This window comes from Haliotis cracherodii, unplaced genomic scaffold (assembly GCF_022045235.1).
Source record: "Haliotis cracherodii isolate W230 unplaced genomic scaffold, xgHalCrac1.p SCAF_2, whole genome shotgun sequence".
In the NCBI taxonomy this organism is placed as follows: Eukaryota; Metazoa; Mollusca; class Gastropoda; order Lepetellida; family Haliotidae; genus Haliotis; species Haliotis cracherodii.
Window position 1 is genome coordinate 8132943 of NW_027266275.1, and position 26338 is coordinate 8159280.

General features: G+C 40.7%; 1 protein-coding gene across 1 annotated transcript in view; it reads right to left on the reverse strand.

The window, feature by feature from the left end:
• LOC139469592 (pinopsin-like) overlaps positions 1-26338 on the reverse strand; it is a 50324-nt gene that overhangs the window by 15225 nt on the left and 8761 nt on the right. The window contains exons 2-3 of the mRNA XM_071251801.1: positions 21916-22021; positions 20251-20697 (exon numbers count right to left, since the gene is read on the reverse strand). Coding sequence (XP_071107902.1) covers positions 20251-20697; positions 21916-22021 — 553 coding nt within the window. The remainder of the gene's footprint in view (positions 1-20250; positions 20698-21915; positions 22022-26338) is intronic.

Genomic DNA, 26338 nt, shown 5'->3' on the forward strand with positions numbered 1-26338 from the left:
ACTGATGCACAGTTTCACCTGGTTTAACTGAACATAAATATCGAGGTATCAGTGTTATTAAAGATCGCAGTTCTAAGCAGAACGCTTAGTTTGTCCGAGCAACACGTCTGTCTCTGTAGCGTACGTCCCAACAACTCAATGCCCAGCTCGTGTTCGTCAAATAATCGTGTCAGAATTGCTGATAGTGGATTCAAACACCACGAACTTGTTCTGTCAACGCGTTTACCTGTGGTCGAGTGTTTCACCCAAAATGGTCACGTCTAAGACCTGCGCGATTGGCCTTTCAGTGCAACTTATCTGAAAAAAGGTTTCAGTCAACTTCCAACACATTTCACTCACTCACACGACAACAGCCCCACATCCCCAACTCTGGCTCCGATTCAACAGCTTTCGCTGGAAAGGGTGGTCCGATATTGATGACGGATCAAAGTTCTCTAACGCTGACTCTTCAATTACATGCGCTCACCAAGTCATTGCCATATTGAAAACATCTATTTCCAAGTTTCACCAAAATGTACCTGGCACCTCTGTAAACCAGGAGGAGGGGAGCTGTTTTTCATTAGAACGGATACAAACACGCTCGGCCTTGGCGATTGAAGTGGCAACGCTTCACGGACGCCCTTGACATGACGGCCCACCAAGCGCTACGTTACGTCAGGTTACGACTCGACCACACGCACGGGTTAGGATATAGCCTCAGCAAGCGAACTTTTTTAGTATGTGTACAAACGGTTAACGTTTTCGTATAAAATTGCCATTAAGTAAAATTCTTTCTTAAATAATGCCCTGGAGGTCTCTAAGAAACACATTATTTCAAGATTTCTATTTTTTCAGACTTAAATCGAGGCTCTTTATATGTTCTTGTAAGTGGTGAATGAGTGTTTAACTTGACTGTTGGAAGGACAGGCTGTTGTGGTGGCAACCTTGTATTTAAAATGCTCACATGGTGTTGGGGGTTGGGAGGGTGGGGTGGGGGTGGTATTCCACATTTGGGTACGTAGTTCATGAGGCCAGGAGTCACACCTCACAGTTACAACATCTGCACCGTCAGGGTCCAATGGTGTGCATGTGTACTGTATGCAACACTGCAGTCATGCATGCAGAGAAAGCCTAACTCGCATTGCTGGAAATGGTCACTTGGTTAATTTCAGGGCAGTGAGGCAATGTAGGGTCACAAAGTGTAGGGTAATTAAAATGAAGAAGATGATGGTTTGGTGATAATTGTGTCAACGTTGTTAGGACATAATTACTCTGTGGGTGGGTAGGGGGGACATATCGGTCTTCGGATTCGTATGATAATTTTGATGGCCATGATTAAAACCATGATTGGTGGTGATTTCGTCGAACTCAACAATATTCCAGCTATATGCCCGTAAATGAGCAATCTGGTCCAGGCAATACAGTGATTGATTGAAATTCTGATTGATATTATGAGCACCGATCCCCGCCGTCGGGGCATTGACAGGGGTATCTACCAAGTCACTGAGCCTGACCACCCGATTCAATAAGTCGCCTCCTATTACCAGAATAGATTGCTGCAAGACCAAGCCTAACGTTTCATCGCTACGGTTGTTCCCAAAGTAATCGGTTCTTACGAGTGAGTGAGTGAGTTGGGTTTAACGCCGCTTTTAACAGTATTCAAGTTATGTCACGGCGTGTCAGCTTAATGTGGGAGGAAAGCTCGAAGTCATGCAGGTCTCACCACTTCGGGGAAACCCCCGAGCACGGGTATGGTGCTGACAAACCTAGCAACATAATCGGGGCGAACTGGGATTCGAACCCACAACCATAGGCTTCTGGCGTGGCCAAGGGACGAAACTCTGCACAGCGAATCGCGGCTCCTTAGACGACTGGGCCATCCATGCCCCCTGGTTCTTACGACTGACAATGGAATGTTGTTGACACACCCTACGCCGCATCGCCAAGATCTATTGATGCGTATAATGATGACGATGGTGATGATGACCATGAAGATGATAAAACTGATGATATGATATAACGACGAAGGCAATTTGGAGTCCTTAAAATATCTCAGCCGAAAACATACAATGTCTGTTGTGCTGACAGAAAAACAAAAATAAATGAAATAAAATGAAGCAGTTTTAAGTTTGGTACTTAGTAACAAACCTACAAATACGATTCGCATAAAGGGTCAGCATAGTCGATAAATAACAGACGCAGGCACAACACAACCCGATTTCCGACAATCAGGTAGCGCAGCTGAACACGGCGACATTGACGTTGAAAGGAGAAGATTACCGAGGCGGTAAAGTAATGTCATGCGGTAGAAATCACCTTTGCACGTTGAAAATAAGAGCACTTGTACATTCTATGACAAAGTGCATTAAAGATTTGCCACTGTCTGGTCGGCTGCCGCCAAGGGCGGTCGTGAGGGAAGGCCAGACACAAGCAGGTCGACTCATAAGCACCGGTACACAATCAGCAAGGCCTCCATAGCCACAGGGGGCACGGGTGGCCCAGTCGTCTAAGGCGCCGCGATTCGCTGTGCAGACTTGCGTCCTTGGACACGCCAGAAACCTATGATTGTGGGTTCGAATCCCGGTTTGCCCCGATTATGTTTCTAGGTTTGTCAGCACCATACCCGTGCTCGTGGGTTTCACCAAAGTAGTAAACGTCCGAGACCTGCATGACTTCGAGCTTTCCTCCCACATTAAGCTGACACGCCGTGATATAACTGGAATACTGTTAAAAGCGGTGTTAAACCCAACTCACTCACTCTATAGCCACACTTAACAATAATCACTTGTAGATTGTTCATAATTATTATCATACAGATAAAAAAAAATGTAGCTAAGAAGGTTTGGGTGATCCTGGCACAGTCAGGCTGATTAGTCTCATCATCAGCTCAGGGACTTTGCCCCATCTACACGCAGGCCAGACAGCCAATAGAACTTCTCCCAGGAAGAGCTGCCTAGTCGAACCCATCCAGAACCTTTCGGAGCATGTGAAGACTCCTCAATGCAGCCTTCTGCATTACTCCAGATTGTCAGAAGGGCTGTATTCCGGGTAGCAAACCCGGGTACTCTCCCAATGTCAGTCAACAGATTGGGAGGTACCAAACCTAAGGCATCGAGAACAATGGGGAGTCGGATAATTTGGTACCTGGGATGTAAGCGTGACATTTCGAAAGTGAGGTTCGCATATTTGCCATGTGTGTGTGTGTGTGTGTGTGTGTGTGTGTGTGTGTGGTAGCCTAGTGGTTAAAGCGTTCGCTCGTCACGTCGAAGACCCGGATTCGATTCCTCTCCTGGGTACAATGTGTGAAACTGATGTTTGGTGTCCCCCGTCGTGATATTGTTGTAATATTGCTAAATGCGGCGTAAAACCATACTCACTCAATAGTGTTCGAACACTCATGCAGAAAACTGTTGTCTAGTGTTTAATGAAACATACGGCATGTTATTGACCTCAGTTTTATTGATGGTATTAATTAATTAATTAACATTAATTAACATTTGGAGACAGAGTTGTAAGACAATTCATTTCTTCTTTTTTTCAGGATCTGCCTCTTTCCCTCAACTTGATATATTGTCACAGCCAATAAACTGATATATCATCATATATGGCTAAAATGGATAGAATTATCATTAAACCGCCCTCATATTATCAAAAAGCGGGCCACTGTAACTTGATAATGCTCTCATATTGCTTGACGACGGGCAATTATCACGCCCGTTGGTAGGTGACGTCATTGGATAGGGAGAGGTGACGTCACGTTCAATAGTGACGTCATCTGGATTGTTCGATGACGTTTCCATATTCGTAAAAGTGGGTCAGTAACATTCGTGTTGATTGCAGTAAATGTTTCAAAACCGATATTGTTGTTTCTTTTTATTTGATAACAAATTCCATCCTTTTCGTTGGGCAGTTGATGGAAGACCTCGGGCTTCTGCAAATGATAATGCCCCGAAAAATAGCGTTACCCTGATAATATATACCATCTCTTAACTGGTTTTTACACTACGAAAGCGTGCAGAAACGGAGTTTTAACTTTTAGCAAAGAAACAAAACACTCCGAATTATATCAGTGAACTAAACTAAACATCACTGACAATAGCCATTGGCCTACATGAAGGACGGGCACATACTACCGGGTAAGGGTTTACCTTGGTCGTAGACAAAATAGCTGTAAGTTGGGATCACGTGACCACGCTGACACTAACGTGACTTCAAGTTCAATGTTGCGCGGTTCAATCAGCCCCAGACGACAGCACCCTTCATGAACGCACCAATCCTTTTACCACTTTTTATCCACAATGAAATGTGACATGTTCGAATAAAGACTTGGGGTTCGTTGATAAGAGCCCTGAGTGTTTACATAAGTTCATTTTGAAGAGTTGCTCTCCATGGCCTTGTTATATATGTCATCATTCGTCACCACTCTCCCCTTTCCGTAACCTTTCCGAAGATCTTGTCCCGGAATAAAACGAGTTGGTCACGAATGATATGTCATTAGTAAAAAAATCAGATTGTCATCAACACCATTTAGTATGTAGAATCACCATTGCGTTTTCCTTTAGAGATATAGGCCACATGACATAGATACTTTGGTGCACACAGCCAGACAGCCAGACGGACACACATACGCGCACACATGTAGGCACACAGAAACATGTTTTGTTTGTTTGTTGTTAAACGCCACACTCAGCAATATTCCAGCTATATGACGGCGGCCTGTAAATAATCGAGTCTGGACCAGACAATTGATTGACATTATGAGCATCGATCCACGTAATTGGGATTGATGACATACATCAACCAAGTAAGCGAGCCTGACCACCCGATCCCGTTAGTCGCCTTTTACGACAAGCATAGTCGCCTTTTACGGCAAGCATGGGTTGCTGAAGACCTACTCTACCACGCACATACACATGCACATATTTATACACATACTGTCGGGCAAAAGAAACTGTACACACAATTGTACAATCCCTGCTGGCCAATGTTGTAGTCTGGTGGTCAGAGTGTTCGCTCGTCACGTCGAAGACCCGGGTTCGATTCCCCAACTTGGTACAGTATGTGAAACCCATGTGTAGGGTTTGGCGGGCTGTGGTGGGGATCGGGATGGTGTGGTGTGGTGTGGTGTGGTGTAGGGGTGCTGGTGGGTGATTAGATTAAAGGAGTGTCATGAAAACACAAGACAGTTCTATTTTATTTATTTAAATAAAACAGACACAGTCTCATGCTTAATGACAGTAATTCCTACCTAAATAAAGTTTTATAATTCATGATCGGAACATTATTTATGTTATTTGGAGGAACGCCTCCGTGGTATAGTGGTAGAGCGTCCGCCCGGAGATGGGAAGGTTCGGGGTTCGATCCCCGGCCGCGTCATATCAAAAGACGTTAAAAGATGGTACTTGTTGTTACCTGTCTGGCGCTGGGCATTAAGGGGCTAAAACAAGGACTGGTCGGCTCGGAGCCAGTATACTGTGTCTGAGTGGGGTATTCATGTTAAACTGCGGCATGGTATCTCAGTGAGCTTGCACTATAAATCGGCAGCAGTCCAGACTAAGACAAGCAGCAACTAACACACACACATTTAAAGTGTTTAGAGTGCGTGATACAAGCTGTTTAACGGTTTAACGCTGCTTTAGGCAGTATTTCAGTTACATTTACGGCGTGGAAAGCCTGAAGTCTTGAGTGTCGTACACGTTCATCACCAGCTAAGGTGCTGGCAAAGCGAGAAACATAACCAGATGGGATTCGAATCCACGATCATAGGGTTCTGGCACGTCTAAGGGACGCAACTCTGCTCGGTGAAACGCAGTGCCGTAGAGAGCTCTACCGTTTCACCAGTTGGATGAAGGCGCCGAGTGATAACAGAAGGAGGCAAGAGATGCCTTGATTCGCCAGCTGTTACAGTTACCCTGGCTCCAGAAGACAACGTCCCTGTGTGTTGTTTCATGGTTCGTAGGTTTGACGATCCTGTGATCCTGTGCCTCTCAGCATCGTATCCATACTCAGTTTAATGTCGCTACTAGTGTCCTCCTGTGGAATCTGAGAAGGATATGTCTTCATTGTTTTCTAAGAGATGGCTTAAGTCAAGAAATCGAGTGGGTATAACCTGTGTGAATATGTACCATCGTGGTCTGATACACACAATCACTGACTTAATAAAACAGCTGGACAGACAGTAACTGCTGTTTAAAGGAAATCGGCCACTACATCGCCCTCTGTATGCGCTATTAGAAACAGGAGATGATCAAGTCTGACAAAGAATTATAACATATGCAATAGCATATCTGTAAACAATGTGTTTAGATCCTTTAGTTTCTTACACTAGCCTGTAGTCTTAGAAGTGCAGCCCCAAATTGTGTGGTTTATGGAGAACTAGGTGGAATACCTTTATCGATTAATGCAGCTGAATGGGTATTTTCTGGCATATTCCGAAATTATTACAACGTACTTATAAGTTTGTTCATTTTTATCTAATGAACAAAATGTCGGGATAAGAAATTTGAGGCAAATAGTGTGGTCTGTCCTATGTATTTTATGACCCTCAAACAGTGGCTAACTGCTCAAATATAAAAGATCAGTTCTATCAAAATTGGAGATCTGATGTCGAGAGAGTGAGTGAGTGAGTATGGTTTTATGTCGCTTTTAGCAATATTCCAGCACTATCACGGCGAGAGACACCCGAAAATTGGGCTTCACGAGACGGGCGAAGGCTTTAACCACAAGGCTACCCGACCGCCCCTTACGTCGAACCTTGCAAAATGTCTATGTTTAAGAGATAAGTACAATCGCCAAAGATTTGTATAGTATAATCTATCTATCTATCTATCTATCTATCCATCCATCCATCCATCCATCCATTCATCCATCCATCCATGACAGGCATAGATACCCCGCATAATCATGATCGTATTAACACAAAATTATTCACGATTAAATTAAATAAAAAAATAGAAAAGAACACATAGAGGAAAAATTGCCATGTAGTCAGCTGCTCGGAGAGATGGGGGGTATCATTTTATATTGGGGCCAGTGAACAAGTACATGTAGCTATCCAAATCACGTCGGAATGTTGAGTATGGCTCTTCCAAACTTGATACTCCTATGATATACCTGAGAATGCCTGTGAATGAGAGGTGGGCGATTCAAATACTAACGCATGCAGGGTTCAGCTTTGATGACGTTAAAAGGGATAGGCTATTCTGGACAAGGTGAACAACCCCCAAGAGTTAGATCTTGGCCTAGACGGATTATAGACGATAAGTAGCCGTTTCTAATCCTGGTGATAAGCCAGATAGTTTGGTTAGCATTTTCGGCCTTTTGTACTCAGACTCAAGATGGTGTCGTTTTTTTCGGAGTTGGCCGTAATACCTACCGCTGAGACATAAGAATACCCTATATTTTCTCTGTGAGTGAATGTCCCGCGTTTTTTCCACATGCCAGGGTAGTGGAGTGCGCGGATTGATCACGCGTAGGAGGAGAATGGGGAGATGAAAGATTTGAAGGATGGAGGTCACGACGTACAAATCTGGGGTGACGGACATGGGTTTAAAGTACGTTTTCCGTACCGCACTCTCTGTTGACGCAATTACTTCTATTGGTATAGCGTAGATCCGTACACTCTATGTTGGGGAAGAATTGTTCAGTTTGAGGTGACGTCGCTTTCATGACTAAGATGCGATCTCGTATGTTACTCCCACTTGTTCCCTAATCCATATAGTGCTTGTGTGAATACAAATAATAGAAGGAAAACATGAAGTTGGATTGTCAAAGTTTGTGTTAAATTATACAAAGTTCGTGGTTAATTTTGTTTTCATTTCAACAATAAAGATATAACTTCTTAACAGTGTTACAACAAAACTACCCCTAGTTTTTTTCAAAATATTATTTTATAGATTTTCTTAACGAGGTTGAGTCTCCAAAGAAGTAATACTAATTAATTGCTTCAACTGACTTGCATTTTCACGAATGCCGCCAGTGGGGAATTGACGAAGTATACGCTTAACTTTTCGCGAACACTTGGTATCATCAGTATTTGAAAGTGATTCATGAAGACATGGTAATATAGTCGGAATTGAACAATCGACTCTGTTATCTGTCAGCAATGTCTTATGATTATTGAAGTGATTTTGTCGCTTTTATCATTTTTTTGCAACTTGTGTTTTGAATGACTTTGTTGTATTAAATAACATAAAGAACATATGTCTGAAGCTGGTATAAAAATGTATAATAATGAATACCTTGTGGTAGATGATATGTAGAAGTGTTCTAGATCTTGACCCGCGAGTGTACCTACACAGTGTTGGTATCATTAACATGTCATGTGATCTCTCTCAGCCAACCAGGACACAGATTGGGTGGGTTAAAATAACAAACATGGCATCTATCTATCTATCTATCTATCTATCTATCTATCTATCCATCAATCCATCATCCATCCATCCATCCATCCACCCATCCATGACAAGCATAGATACCACGCATAATCATGATTGTATTAACACAAAATCATTCACGATTAAATGCTCAGACCCAACAAATAACAAAACATGGCATCTATCTATCTATCTATCTATCTATCTATCTATCTATCTATCTATCTATCTATCTATCTATCTATCTATCTATCTATCCATCATCCATCCATCCATCCACCCATCCATGACAAGCATAGACACCACACATAACCATGATTGTATTAACACAAAATCATTCACGATTAAATGCTCAGACCCAACAAATAACAAAACATGGCATCTATCTATCTATCTATCTATCTATCTATCTATCTATCTATCTATCTATCTATCTATCTATCTATCTATCTATCTATCTATCTATCTATCTATCCATCATCCATCCATCCATCCACCCATCCATGACAAGCATAGATACCACGCATAACCATGATTGTATTAACACAAAATCATTCACGATTAAATGCTCAGACCCAACAAATAACAAAACATGGCATCTATCTATCTATCTATCTATCTATCTATCTATCTATCTATCTATCTATCCATCATCCATCCATCCATCCACCCATCCATGACAAGCATAGATACCACGCATAACCATGATTGTATTAACACAAAATCATTCACGATTAAATGCTCAGACCAAACAATAGGAGGGCAGTTTGAGAGCTGTTAAACGTAAGAAATCACTAAAATGTCGTCGTTGATTCAGCAGAGCCTTCCAAATTGTATTCTGCCTTAAACTTAGATTCAAATCCGTTTGTAATGAGCCTCAAATTACAAACCTATCTAATAATCACAAAATATGGCGGTGTTTCGCACAAGCGCAGACGGAAAAAACAATGCGCAATTGCCAAATTGACAAAAAAGGGGCAATTATACCCTCAATCGATGCACTCCATGTTGTCCCATATGTCCTGTAATAATTCGGACAGGAACAAGATTGACTAAAATCTTGGCAACTACCAAGAGAGAAACGGACGAACACATTGCCTCGAATATTGTCGGCAAGGAATGTCAAAACAAAAAACGACTGTAATATAGATCAGAGTGAGTGAGTGAGTGAGTTGGGTTTAACGCCGCTTTTAACAATATTCAAGTTATATCGCGGCGTGTCAGCCTTATGTGGGAGGAAAGCCCGAAGTGATGCAGGTCTCAGACGTTTAACACTTCGGTGAAAGCCACAAGCACGGGTATGGTGCTGACAAACCTGGAAACATAATCGTGGCGAACCGGGATTCGAACCCACAATCAGAGGTTTCTGGTGTGCCCAAGGGACACAACTCTGCACAGCGAATCACGGCGCCTTAGACGACTGGGCCACCTGTGCCCCCCATATTGTTCAGAAACAAACGCAGAAACTCTTATAGGGACTCATACATTACCCTGACATTATCGTACTAAGAATTGTTTTATTGTGCCTGAATAATGCATTCTAGTATTGATTGCAGAAACTAATTGATAGGAATAGTCGGAATTAAAAAATGGACTTTTGGCTTCAGCAGATATTTCTTATTATTAAAGAAATGGTTTTGTCTTTTTTATTTGGTTCGAAAGGCGGACATTCAAGCTATTAACGTTCACTATGTCTCACGTAAACATAATTTACAGGTCAGTGTTATCTTACAAATGTCAAACAGATCAAATTAGTCATTCACTGCAATCAAGTTTATTATCACTCACATCCAAAGGCAAATATACTTCAAAGCACTCGAGAGAAAGAAACTTATCAGAATATCTTTAATAACGTGTGTATTAGGTCATTATTTATCAGAACTTCTAAAACACTATTACCGTTACTTGTACATTTACTGGTTATATATAGAACTTCTAAAACACTATTACCGTTACTTGTACATTTACTGGTTATATACAGAACTTCTAAAACAATATCACCGTCACTTATCACTCACATCCAAAGGCAAATATACTTCAAAGCACTCGAGAGAAAGAAACTTATCAGAATATCTTTAATAACGTGTGTATTAGGTCATTATTTATCAGAACTTCTAAAACACTATTACCGTTACTTGTACATTTACTGGTTATATACAGAACTTCTAAAACAATATCCCCGTTACTTGTACATTTACTGGTTATATACAGAACCTCTTAAACAATGTTACCGTTACTTGTACATTTACTGGTTATATACAGAACTTATAAAACAATATCACCGTTACTTGTACATTTAATTGTTATACACAGAACCTCTAAAACAATATCGGCGTTACTTGTACATTTACTGATTATATAGGGAACTTCTCTGACTATATTACCATCACCTGTACATTTACTGGTTATATACTAAACGTCTATAACAATACTACCGCTACTTGTAAATTTACTGCTCATCTACATTGTTTAACATTTTCAGTCGGTGGAAAGAACTTGTGTAAACAAGGTTAAGATACGAGACGACCTGATATGTGAAATTGCTATTCTTGAGGGCAAAACAAATAAAGATGAGAACTGAAAGTCATTGTGGTGAATCTACCAATATTCTTGACGTTTTAGGACTCTATATTGTATTTCCCTTGTTTTAATTCCTAAAACAGGACTGGGTGAGTTTCGTTTAACACAGTTTATAAAGTAGTTTAGTTATATCAGGGTGTGTCAGGCATTCGAAGCAACGATAATCGGATCCTGGCATGGGCATGGGACGCAACTTTTCTAACAACAGAATACTGTTCGATACAGCGTTACAACTCACACAATACATTATTTTACAAAGTCCCCGCAATACATGACAGTAGCTTGAAGCGCTAATATTATACATGATTATGAAATCGGTGGACTGTGGTAGTGGTAGTGGTAGTGGTAGTTGTGAGTGAGTGAGTGAGTGAGTTAGGTTTAACGCCGTTTTGAACAGCATCCCCGGTATATCACCACGTGTCAGCTTAATGTGGGATGCAGGTCTAGAACAGTTAGGTCTCAGACGTTTACCATTTTGGTGAAACCCACGAGCACACTCATTGTGCTGACAAACCTGGAAACATAATCGGGGCGAACCGGAATTCCAACCCACAAGATTTCCAACTTGCATCGGCTCTAGCCCTATAAGAAATCTAAACATGGCTCGATTCCCCAAAGAAACATACCATTATCATATAATATTATATAATTACACTTACGTGGAAACCTGTGAAGATTCCAGGGTAGAATAGGTCTTCAGCAACCCATGTTTGCCGTAAAAGGTGACTATGCTTGTCGTAAAAAGGCGACTAACTGGATCGGGTGGTCAGGCTCGCTGACTTGGTTGATGCATGTCATCGATCCCAATTGCGTGGATCGATGCTGATGATATTAATCACTGGATTGTCTGGTCCAGACTCGATTATTAACAGACCGCCGTCATATAGCTGGAATATTGCTGAGTGCGGCGTTTAACAACAAACCAACCAACCAACCAACTTACGTGGAACCTAATTACGGACATCTGTTAAACCATCGTGTCAAATCTCGATAGTCATCAACACAGGGTATGGAACAAGCCCTAGCTATGACGGTAACTTATTCAAACTTTGTTCGCAAACGATGCTTACGGTATTTATCAAGAAAACATATTGATGCGCACACTCGCTTCGATGACCGTAACCATTGTAAAAGCAAATAAATAAACTATCAGTTGGACCCTGATTGAGACCAATTCAAACCGAACAACGTGTGAAACGTGGCCTGGTATTGGAATCTGACAACACCCTTGATTTATTGAGTTGATGTCCACTGATGACTTCTTCTGGCCAGGTCATGCATAAACTATCAGTTGGACCCTGTCGTACCGGCGACTTCACAGTCACTATTCAGGGACGTGATGTCCACTGATGACTTCTTCTGGCCAGGTCATGCAGTATATGACCTAATAAATTTGAAAGGTGAAAAGGGGAATCGTCATCTTAAATTTTATGTTCTTTCTCACACTTGAAAGTGTATATTAATGCCACTATATGAACGTTGCCAGAGCACGGTAGCCCGTATTGAAACAGTATACAATTGTCTTGCGCATTAAACCTATTGTGCGATCTGAGACAGAACAGGACTGGAGTTCCTTTGGGTGTCTGGTTGTGTAAAATGGGTATCAGATGGTCAGAATGGCCGCGGCTCGTAGATTGGATGGGTGGCTATCTGGTACAGCCTAATACGAATAGGGGGCACGTTTGGCACAGCCATGCTGTGCGGCATTGCGTCCCCTAGGCGTACCAGGAGCCTGTGATCAAGGTTTCGATTCCCTGTTCGCCCTGATGACGTGTCTAGGTTTGTCAGCACTTTGCACGTGGGTTTCATTTCTGGCTTTCCTCCAACAAGAAGCTGTCAAGCCGGGGATCGAACCCTCGACCTTCCGCTCTCCGGCTTGGTTTTCCTTTCTCGTTAGACCGCTTCCGTGGTTTAGTGGTAGAGCGTCCGCCTGGAGAGCGGAAGGTCGAGGGTTCATACTAAACGACGACCCAGTCTGGCGCTCGGCATTAAGGGGCTAAAACAAGGACTGGTCGGCTCGGAGTCAGTTTACTGTGTCTGAGTGGGGTATTCATGTTAAACTGCGCATGGTATCTTAGTGGGCTAGCACTATAAATCGGCATTAGTCCGAACTAGTACAAGCAGACACACAGACAAGATAGACACACTTTTTATGGATAACAACTTCTTTAACTTCTTTAATACTGTAAAAAAACGACGTTTCGGTATATATCCTTATACCGTTGTCAAGCGACTTCTAAGTAATGCCTATCAAACAAGTCAGACACACAGACACAGACACACAGACACACACTTTAATATAAAAACTGTAAATTTTTTAATTTTATAAGTTTTAACAAGGATTTTAAGTCACACACACACACACACACACACACACACACACACACACACACACACACACACACACACACACACACACACCTTTATTATCACTCGGTCAGCAGCTTCTTGTTCCAAATACCTAGGTTTTGTTAACAATTAAAAAAGCATATCTCATGGAAAACATGGTTAGTCGTGAGAGGAATATGTGCTGCAGAGAGGCACACATATTGCCCTACGTTAAAGTTCGTTACAGAAATGTGATAATCACTCGTCTGGCCAACCGTGATGTAACTGAATTACTGTTCAAAACAGCTCGATCTTTCGGCAGCTCCATCGCTGATCGATATTCGTACTAATAATTACTGATTTGCCCGAGTAAGATGACATATTGCTGCAGATTATGCATAATTTCAAAATGGAACCATATCACCCGAAAATGCGTAAATGTGTTTTCTGGTGTGGCATTGCATCCTGACGCCGGAATCTGGAATAGGGTTGTCCCCAGGTTGTCACCACCCCTCTCTCACTAAGCGGGGCGGTTAGGTAGCCTAGTGGTTAAAGCGTTCGCTCGTCACGCCGAAGACCCGGGTTCGAATCCCGACATGGGCACAATGTGTGAAGCCCATTTCTGGCGTCCCCCAGCCGTAATATTGCTGGATATTGCTAAAAGCGGCGTAAAACAATACTCACTCTGTCTAGGCATCCGGTATGTCTTGGCATCCAATTTGAAGAAGTTATTTCAGTGTACACAAAGTTTTCACATAGAATACATTCACGAGCTGCTAATAAGCCGAGAGTGAACTATTTGATTGAACTCTCTCTGTTTGTAAGAAAAAGACGGAACATTAATTCCAACATTGAAATATTGGCATCTGAATGACAGATAAACTTTCATGGTATCCATTCATTCATGCAGTGGGTCATCTAGATATAGGCCTCGGCATCTGGCATACCAATATGGGGTTGGCACCCTCATGCATGTCGCAAAAGCGGACTGTTGCGGACCGTGTGGTGACAAAGTACGCGTGACCTGGATAGTGCGTGACCCAGACGGCGATCGTTGCTCATGCTGTCAACCGGTGGTTTGCCTCACCCAGTCTCGATTGTTTGCACCTCGCCGTGATGTAGCTGACATAGTGCTGACTGTGGCGTAACAAACAACATTCATTCATACATTCACTGTAATCATGGTGTCTCCACAATGCACTGTATGGGTTGTGAAAGTGTAGGGGAACAAACTCTATCATACCTAATGTTGTGAAGCGCGTATAAAAGAACAACGTTACCACTCCCGCCAAGTGCGTTGACACAGATTCTAGGTGAGTTGGGTTAATCGAGGGAATTAAAATTTCTAATCGAATAGTGAGTGAGTTTGGTTAAAAGCCGCTTTGAACAGTATTCCAGTTTTATCACGGCTAGTCAGCTTAATGTGGGAGGAAAGCCGGAAGTAATACGAGTGATATTGGTATCATCTTGCCGACATGTTTCAATCTGCCATTGTCATGGAATTAAAGCAATTTGAAAATTGACAGAAAACAGTTGTTTGATTGGACTGAAGTCAACGCGTGCTGTGTCACGTGACTTTCATTGACTCGTAAGTAATAGCGACAAAACCCAAAAGCAGAGTCGATTGTACAATTCCGACCATATCATGAACACGTGTTTATGAATCACCACCAAATAGTGATGATACGAGGTGTTTGCGAAAAGGTGAGCGGTTCCTGCCCCAACGGTGGCACCCGTCACAAACACATACAAAGGCAAGTCAATTGTTCGCCTACAAAACACGGGAACATTATGGTACAAGTACAAATAGGGACTTGCATCAGGCATAATTCTTTCGTAGATTTGGAAATGTCCTCCACATGTCTACCATAATTTTTTTGAATGTTTTACTAATGCCTTGAATGTTGTAACCGTGATCAAACAACTTCTGAGCAAGAGTTGTATGACGCTCTTTGCAATCTTCCCAGAAAGAGCATGCTCGATTGAACCTCAATTTTTGTGAAATGTAGACCCCAAAGGAGTGTGAATGAGTGAGCTGGGTTTTAATCCCGCTTTTAACAGTATTCCAGTTATATCACGGAAAGCCCGAAGTGATGCAGGTCTCAGACGTTTACCATTTCGGTGAAAGCCACGAGCACGGGTATGGTGCTGACAAACCTAGAAACATAATCGGGGCGAACTGGGATTCAATCAGAGGTTTCTGGCGTGCCCAAAGGACGCAACTCTGCACAGCGAATCGCGGCGCCTTTGAAGACTGGGCCACCCGTGCCCCAGGACACCAAAGGAGGGAGCTGTTGCAATATTGCTCGACTAAGAGGGGAAGCAGATTATTAGAGTGAGTAAGTGAGTATGGTTTTACGCCCCTTTTGACAATATTCCAGCAATAGCACGGCGAATACACCACAAATGGGCTTCACACATTGTACCCATGTCAGGAATCGAACCCGGGACTTCGGCGTGACGAGCGAACGCTTTAACCACTAGACTACCCGACCGCCCCCAAGAATTTTGGAAAGTTGAAGTCTTCCCTCGTGTCATACAGTCTTGTGGAAAATGTTTTGTCAGTCTGAATCTGTATGTATAGATCTAAATATGAAACATATAAGGCGATAGAACTAGTGTCCTTTATTTCTGGTTCAGGTGGGTAAAATAGTGGGTGGGCATTGGCTATTTGATAGTTATTGAACGATGTTAAATGGTCGATATACCTAATGCTTAAGTTAAACTTTTCGGTCATATTTTGGGCTTTGCCAATCCAAGAAGAAATTCCGATTCATGTACATGAAGAAAGAGATCAGCAGGAAGGGGAGGTCAACTGATGACTATGAGGATACCTACTTCTTACCTAAATGTCTTAGCCCCAAATTGTACAAAGATGTTATCAAAGTCTAGCAGTTCACACAATTGTTTTCTCAGTAAACTTCAGATTGTATTTGATTTCATTTTTAACACATTTTCCTTAACCTCTGAAGATATATGGCCATTGCGTTCAATCACAAATGGCCCGGCCCATGGATAAAGGAATGACGTTTTCTGTTATTTGGGCTCGTGGTGTACAAAGTTGAACATATTGAATATTTTGACAGAATTGAACTGAGATTGCAAAATTGCAAGCAAATCCTTTGAATTTTTGAGAATCGACGTTGTATTAATTCAACTTGTCTCAAATACTTATAGTGAATATAAACAACGTGCATCCTCTTGCTTCGAGTTGCAAGACATTTTTGGCTCTGCTCAAAATTTGTATACCGATATATCCTTCTAAAAAGAAGTAAAAGAACACACGATTCTTTACATAGGATGGCAGATTAAGTATAGCAATATCGGGTGTTCTTTTGAGCGGTATATTGCACTATTGCATATTGCACCTTGCATATTTAAGGTAAATGTATATGTCTATGTGCCTCTGGCGTCGCGAAAGCACCCATAAAATCACAATCAGACGCAAAGTAATTTGAAACTGAAAGCAGTTTTGTTCGGTAATATATCCAAAATGAATAGTTTCTTGGCAGTGGTGAAATAAATGAATAATTTGTTTTGTTGAAAATACCCAAACGTCATTCGTTTCTGTTAATAGTGAAAATGAATAGATTGTATGAGGGTGCTCAGTAAACAAAATAGTTTGTCGGATAGAGCTGGTAAAAATTGATTATTTCTGTTATATCACGTTCGTGGCTGCGTTGTGTGAAAGTCTTGAGGACGGCGCACATATGTCTCCACTGGTGCGCGAGTTGGGTCTAACGCTGCATTGAACAATATTTCAGTTATATCACGGCGTAGCACCATCATGTGAGAGCAAATCCTGGTGTACAGATCTTAGAAGTACCGCTGTGTCGAACCCATGAGAACGTTTCTTGAACTGACAAACTAAGAATCATAATGATTGCGATTTTGAGATTCGAACCCAAGGTAACTGAGTCCTTATACGCCTAGGTGAGGCAACTCTGCACAACTCGAACCATCATTAAAGCACATTTATTGACTTCCACAGACATTGAATACAGAAAACCTCGACTTACCAATTATGCTTCATATACATGTATGAGCAGGTAAAAAGTATGGACATCATCTGATTTGCTTCAAATAATAATGTATATTCAACAGTTATTTGTATCATGTCAGTATACATGAAAGCCGTCTGCACACATGGCATACATATTACAATGAGTTGTTTTCTTTCAGATTGGTTTGTACGTTTCAGTTACAAAAAATTCTTAGTGTGTTTTAGGCAGAACAATTCGGCATTTTTCTGAATATTTAGTGAACGTTACTGTTTTAGAGATCTATTTCTAAAAGGCCAGGAAAACGTCATATGACAAGTAGTTTCGGGTTTGTTCGAGGAAAGATATTGTCAATAAATATAAGAATTTCTATGTATTAGTAAACCTTTCCTTTTTGCCATTTGGGGTTATTGTAGAAGTTGAAAATGTATTGGTATTTTGAATGTAAAATATCTCATTATTTCGGAAAGGTAAGGTTATGGGTTATTGAAAGATATTTTTGAAGGTTACTTGTTGGTGAATGAAATTCAAGACATAAATAGTCAGCGTAATACTGCGTCAGCTGAAATGTATTTTACTTTGTGTATTACACAGTTTGAAAATATCATAGAGGAGAATAATCTAAAAAAGTAAAGTAAGTATATATATATATATATATATATATATATATATATATATATATATATATATATATATATATACATTTTATTACAAGCTTCATCAACAACAGCAACAGCATTGCTGAGAAATCTGTATCTGACATCAATGACCAATACACGACGGTCTGTTTAACGCCCCACCCAGCAATATTCAAGCTACATGATGGCGGTCTGTAAATAATTGAGTCTGGACCAGAGAATCCAGTTATTGACATCATAAGTATCGATCCACACAACTGCGATTCAAATGACATGTATCAACCAAGTCAGCAAGCCTGACCACCCGATCCCTCTTACGACAAGCATAGTCGCCGTTTGTCGTCGTTTTACTATTTGTTGACAACAACAATCTTTAGCATTTAGATGTATCACACTTTAATTTGAAATAAGGCTTCACAACAGTGCATCATAGAGTCGGCTTGTTTCCAGTTAATGAATCAAACATGCGAAATGCTCAAAGCAACACTAGTGATGCTATTTACAATGATCTCAAGGTTAAAGGTAGCCTGTAGAAAGAAACAAGTAGGAAGGACACTTACACACACGTTTCTGAAAAACCAGTGACAAGATTCTTCACTAGGTGTCAAACAATCAGTTGCATACCTTGGAACCTTAGGGTTATTCGTATTAACATTTCTGTCACAAAAGGAACACAGTTCACACAAAATGGAATTAATTATTAATTCAAATTCACTTATCACTATTATTAATAATATGCGTGACAATAGGTTATGGCTGAAAACACAATGACGCATTTGAGCAGATACTAGTACCTCTTTACCTGCGGTATATAAATGAATAATATGATAAAATGATTATAATAAAATAAACCTAATTTAACACTTCCCTTTATTCGAACTGTAATGTCATATCACAGTCCATGCATTACCTTGCACATGTGTCCCGTCTTTGGACGGTGGTACCACACAATCGTGTCAGGTTAAATCAAAATTCTCAAGAAGAATCGACATAATACTTGATAACAATGTAGTTTAATACCCCTTCTGTATGCGATAAGTGAAAAATATGTAGTTTTAACAGCAATCATTATGCAAAACGAAGGTTATTTGTAGTATTGTACTCTCTGTCGGGGCGGTTTGGTAGCCTTCTGCTTAAAGCGTTTGTTGGTACGATTCTCCACATGGGTAAAATGTTTAGAGCCCTGGTGCTTCCAGTCGTGATATGTCTGGAATATTGCCACACAGCGGCGGAAATACCCGAACTTATACACTCACTCAATTACTCACCTACAATACAATATAGGGATATGTTACCTGTCGCCTTGACCGAGCTTTTTAAAAATTTTTTGGACCTCATTAGGCTCCTCTGATTCCATTTAAATTTATGAATGACCAAAAATCAATATTATCCTCTACTCTGACAGCCGCTATTAACGTCCCCGTTGATGGAATTTTTTTCACGTCTTCATCTTCTGGAATGTACGGAAGCCTTTCAGGGCCATTAATTTTTTAATTTCTTTTCTTAAAAGTTCAAAATACTAACTTGAAATTTCCAGATTCTATGTCGAAATTACAAGTTATTAAGTTGAAATTTCAACTTAGTATCCTGAAATTTGAAGCTTAATATATTGAAATTTCAACTTTTTGCATCTTGAAATTTCAACTTACGCATCTTGACATTTCAACAAAACAAATGGCCTAAAAGGCTTTCGTAGTAACGCTTGTTTCTATTTTTATTGCATTTGATGGACGTGGAATAGTCGTTGACACCTAGTTAGGAACATTTTGTGTCAAATCCATTTCTCAAGTGTGTATCATTTATTTTAATGCTAACCAATGATATTCCAACTCACTAACAAGCTGTGTTAACGCGACCGCCTCCGTGGTCTAATGGTAGAGCGCCCGCCCCGAGAGCGGAAGGTCCGGGGTTCGATCCCCGGTCGCGTCATACTGAAATACGTTAAAAGATGGTACTTGTTGTTACCCTGTCTGGCGCTCGGCATTAAGGGGTTAAAGCAAGGACTGGTCGGCTCGGAGTCAGTATACTGTGTCTGAGTGGGGTATTCATGTTAAACTGCGGCATGGTATCTCAGTGGGCTAGCAGTATAAATCGGCATCAGTCCGGTCTAGTACAAGCAGCCACACACACACACACACACACACGTTCATGCACGTCGCTATATAAGTGCAATAATCTTGGACGCGACGTTAAACCCAATTTCACCTCACCTCACCTCACCTCATGATCTGATGTATTCAGTGTTATGTTTCTAACCATATATTCGAAGATCTTTTTCGAAGTTGTGATTTTGAACACTGATCACCACTCCATGATTATACGGTTCGATGGGTGTACCGCACGGCTTACTTGTCGTTGCAACCATACCACTCCTTTCTGATGGCGAACCCTGTTTGGTAGATCCGATGTCACCAATTTCTTGTGTGACGCTCTTCTCCCCGACAACAACCAGCTTTAGGTTGACCCTACAAGAAGACGGCACCACTGAAGTAGGTTTTGTGTTCTTTGAGCGGGGATATGTTGTGTTACCAATCGATTCAATCACGGTACCTGCATGGATGCCGGGAGTGTCGTCTTTTAGCAACCGCTTTCTAATTCGACGGCACGGCAACAACTTGTAAAAAGCTACACGGAATTGCTTGTTGGTAGCCATGTAGATAATGGGATTCCAAAGGCCAGACAGTTTAGCTGCAATGGCTGGAATGGTACCCATGAGAGGTGAGATGAGATGGGGGAATCCAAACGCTGCTATCAGTGACGTTATGGAATATGGTACCCATGACAGAAGGAAGACAGCTGGAAGGGAGGAAGAACAATAATTAATCTATATTCATTATTATTCTGTGAAGTTCAAGTAAATTTAAATGGGAAATTGAACCATTTGTTCGGAACCGAATATTAAACAGAGCAAATATAAATATTCTTCTGTACATGAACATATGAATCTATATATCAGCGTCTTTCAATGGCAATAAAGCAAGGACCATATTATCCCTTAATTTAGAACTGTTGACACTGATATACCAACCCGCGAGGGAAACTCAATTTTATTTTATTTGATTGAACTTGAGTACATTCTAGCACTTGTAGATGAATAAAAGGGACAAAACCATTTCCATATTTATAAGAAATCCCTGCCAACAGAGAATTGTCCGGTTCCGACTATATCGTGAGCATGTGTTTATGAATCACTATCAAATAGTAACGATACCAGGTGTTCGCGAAAAGGTGAGCATATCCTGCCCCAAAGATGGCAACCGCCTCAAACACACGCTAAGGCAAGCCAATTGTTCACCTGAAGAAAACACACGGGAACATGCGGAATGAATAGGAATTTGCAAATTGGCTATTTAAAGGTTATTGAACGATATCAGATCATCGATCGCTGTCTCAATTACACCCCTATCATGTTGTTTGGACTTCCTCCATATCTACTGCGGAAATGCAGTGTCACTATGAGAGGAATGTTAATTCCCCACTTTACTGACGTTTACAAGTTACGATGTTGCATTGTCCACTGTCGTTTGTTTTGGCAACGGTTGCCATCTGATGCAAGGCGGTTCCTATCTCCAATATGTTTCTATGAATGATCAGTGACAACACCTTTTGATGATAATGTGAACCGAAAAGACGCTAAAAGATGGTACTTGTTGTTACACTGTCTGGCGCTCGGCATTAAGGGGCTAAAACAAGGACTGGTCGGCTCGGAGTCAGTATACTGTGTCTGAGTAGGGTATTCATGTTAACCTGCTGCATGGTATTTCAGTGTGCTAGCACTATAAATGGGCATCAGTTCTGACTAGTACAAGCAGCCACACACATACACACGTACATGCACGTCGCTATATAAGTGCAATAATCTTGGACGCGACGTTAAACCCCATTTCACCTCACCTCATTGCAAACTATTATATTGAGTGTACGCCGGCTGTAATGGTCTGCGTTGGACATTAGTCGACACACATGTACGTTCACATAATATATTCCCTTGATCTTCAGTCTGTTTCTACTTACAAACCATAACGATACATGTCTTCAGCATTCTTTTCTCCAGCAGGAAGTTCCTCTGTGCCACTGCGCTGCCCATGTCCAAGGAGCTGTTTTTGCGGAGGTAACGGATCTTTAAGAAAAATAGGAATATAGTTTCTCTTATTTCTTAATTTATAATTGCATAAATTATCCAAGAACCTGAGGCTAGTTTTTCGAAACGATCTCAGCCCTGATATTATCGTAAATTAATCGTAATATTAAAGTAAAGTTATCGTTAAGAAATCGTAGATTGTCGTAGCCTATTCTCGAAGCAAGTGTAACCCTAAGATAGCGTAAGAATGCGGTAAATCTATCATAGCTTCATACCAGTCGAAAGTTTATTTTATCTTCATCCAAGATGGTGGCTTACTTTGCCATATATATTTTTCAAACAAATAATCGGCCTCACGTTCAAACATTGACATTTTATTTTGTTAACTGTGTGATTCAAATTGACGCTTCGAAAACACGAAGAACGCATAAATGATTTCACATCAGAAGTATCAAGTCGATATCTTTCAATATCTTTCTATCCGAGTTTATGCTGACAGAAGTGTGAAACAACATGCCTCTTCGATAATTTGGGAAGGGTGAAAACGGAAGGTGTCGGCAGGCTCTATAGTAATGACCGTGACCTTACTGAAAACTCAGGGGCAGATAATCTTTAAATTTGTTCATACTCTTGTTGAGAGTGGTTTCTAATAGCCTGGCGAGGCGTTGGTCATGGAGTTTATATAAGGTGTCGAGTTCCGCCATTACATATTCTGGATCGCATTTGTGTCAATGCTTTAGTCGTTACTTTCGCATTTTATTGAAATAAATCAATCTATATATTTGACGAAGCGCAAAACAATAAGCGTTTAACATCAGTTTTTACATCTAATATCGTGTGGGATCAGCGGTTTTAACAACTTTAACTATACAGTGTTGTAATGATTGATTTAACAAGGAAATAATTATAATTATTTGTATGGTATATTTGTATGAAGTACATTTTTGATATTTTCCTAGCAAATGTATTTGTATTTTGTTTCGTTTAAAAAAAAGAAACAACATCTAGATTATCAAAATTATTGAAAGACTAATATTTGATAACAAGTGATTAAATATTGTTTGTTGAACAATTACTTTATTTAAAAAACCCAGGTGATTAACCGTGTTGGTTTGTTATATGAAACAACATGACTTGACAGTTCCTAAATTATCTCCCTTTGTGAGAAAAACGTTCCCCTCTGCACGCAATGTCGTTGAATAAGCCCACCAATGTTGGGAGCTTTCACTATTTGTAAGGGAAACTTGTTCCAGCGGTACATTAGCGCGCGCTTTGGTATTACACAATGTGTAATACAGCTGTATGTTTATGAAACAGGTGATCTCTTCACGGGCGAGCAATACTACACTTATGGATGATAATATTTATAGGGCTAGAAAAATGTGTTTGCATGGCGCACGAATACTATTTATGTTCGGATAGCCATCTTTTAACATAAGAACAAGACGTGTATATGTAGGACATATGTTAGATTGTGCGGAAAGTTACTCAAATAGATGCGTGTTAAACAATGTGACATGACAATTTAATGTGACTTCTTAACGAAGTTATTGTCAGCGGCTGGGAAATCCCAGTGACGCCATTGGGAAATACTCCGCTTTTCACTCCCATACACAAAAAATTTCTCTGTCACAGTTACGATATGAATCGTAAATAATACTTTCTACGACATATATGAGGTATTTTCGAAAATCATATCATATCTTACACTTAAACTATCTTATCTTTGAGTAAGTGAAAACACAATGATTAAGGGATATCAATAGGCAAAATTGGAGCATTTGAGTGAGTGAGTGAGTTTGGTTTTACGCCGCTTTTAGCAATATTCCAGCAATATCACGGCGGGGGACACCCGAAATGGGTTTCACACATTGTACCCATGTTATCTTTGAACATAAGTTGTTAAGATTTATTGTGGCTAAGACCGTTTCGAAAATCTACGCCCAGTACTGATGTGTAAAATGACGGCAAGGGACATATATTACTGGACTCTTAGCATATTCTGCATTAATAACATCATTTATCCTACTTGGCACAATTATTGTCGGGGGTACGGTTGGCTCAGTCGCACCTGTTCAGAGTTGCGTCCGACCCGTGACGATCCGGGGTAGAATAGGTCTTCAGCAACCCATGCTTGCCATAAAAGGCAACAATGTTTGTCGTAGGAGGCGACAAACGACTTGGTTGATGCATGTCATCGATCCAAATTGGGTGGATCGATGCTCATGATATCAATCACTGGATTGTCTAGTTCAGACTCGATTATTTACAGATCGCCGTCATATAGTTGGAAGATTGATGAGTGCGGCGCTAAACAAACAAACAAACCAGAGTTGCGTCCCTTGGGCACGCCTAAATTCTGTGATCGTTGGTTTGAATGCCCGTTCTCCCTGATTATGTTTCCTGGCGTGTTCCACCATACCCATGCTCGTGGGTTTCACCAAAGTGGTAAACGTCTTAAACCTGCAATATTTCGGACCTTCTTCCACGAATGCAACCGACGCCCCCATTCGAATGACCAGCTGATACCAGAAATACTCCCGTCGTGTTATATCCTCAACTGTACAGTAAAATACGGTTATAACGAACTCAAAGGGACCACTTATTGTAGTTCGTTATAACCGTAGTTCGTTATAAGTATATATACAGCATATATACAACAAATGGCCGGGACTAAAATGTAAGTTCGTTATATCAGTCAGTTCGTAAGAAGCGTATTCGTTATAACCGTAGTTTACTGTATTTGTCCGTGTACACCAACATGTATATAGTTTATGTGGAACATATTCTATTTTTCTTCGTTGACGAGAAAGGTTGATGCGACTCACTTTTGAAATTGGAAATCGTAAGAGATATTACTTGTACGTGGAATGTAGCTGGATGGACTAGGGATACTCAATCGTGATATTCTTAACGATATCATCACAAGAATTGAAACTTCTAAGGAAGAACAGTATGATATAGACTTGGCCTTTAAATATTCAGAAATACTTTGTTAAATGAAATGAATCATAGCGTGCCCACGAGGCGTGTTGTTTTTACTTCAGGTTATAAAGGAACTGAAAAGAGAAAATTAAGAAGGCATGGTGGACTGATGCTCTTACAGATCTGTGCGATGGTATTAAGTGACTAAGAAGGATAAATGTCTTGTACTTTTTAAAATGATTTTAATATCTGTTTTCGAACCCTGTTGGATAGTCTAAAGGAAATATTAATCTGATACCAGAGCTCCTCTTATAAACTTTACTGTGGGATTATAAATAACAGACCAACTGAGCATGTGGTGATTAATCAGCTTTTATGTGACAAACAGAACAGCTTTAGTAAAAGGAGATCGACCACTGATCACGTATCGGCTGTGACGTCAACCAGGGAGAGTATTGAGAAATATGCATTCGTGGATTTTAAGAAGGCCTATGACTGTATTAACAAGTGAATAAGTATGTTTTTAGGCCGCCTTTGGCAAGATAAAAGAAATGAAGGTATTTTATGGGATAGGTTGAGAGATATTGGAATACAGAACTGTCCAGTCCTGTGTCCGGATTAACTGGTTCATGATTGAACCTAAGTGGCGGATTACGTCAGGGATGCCTACTTTCACCTCTTTTATTTAACGTGTATGTTACGATTTACTCTCTCAGTTGAATCCCCTAGAGATCGGTGTGCATATTGACAGCAGGTGTGTCAGTGTTCTGGTCAACGCCGATGATATCATTCTGCTAACTGAAAGTGAATAGGACTTAAATAGCACTCCTTGATGAACTGAGCCTTTAGTGCACGTCGAACAAATCCCACAAAATCAAAAATTGAACATTTCAGATCTGTCAGACGAAGCAATCTTATATTTCAATGTGGAGACATGAATCTTTAAATGGTGGAAAGCTGCAAATACCTGAGCCTTCCGTTAACTGAGCATCTGGACTAAAATCGTTTAGAAAAGGCTGAAAGTAGAACCCGGGGACTTCTTATGTCAAAGAGTGAAGTTTCAGGAGGGATACAGTATGGGAATCTCACAAAGCTGTATGATTCTATGGTGAAGGCAACTGTCGACTAGAAGCTGCACTATAGGGAACATATCATTTAACAGCAGTAAATATTCTACACAATCGAGCTGTAATATGATATACATGTATGGGGTGAAAACGTTTACACCGAACACTAAAGCAGCAGGCGATATGTGATAGGAGACGCCAGTCATTCAATTGTTTCAGCGAGTTTCAAGAATTAGAATAGATTGGTGTTAAAAACCGTTAAGTGGTCGAATACACAGGCCATATAAAACAAGCGCTTCTGGAACCAACGAGTACATATGAAGTTAAGAAGTTTAGGATTGGAACATTTCATCCTTACTGGTAA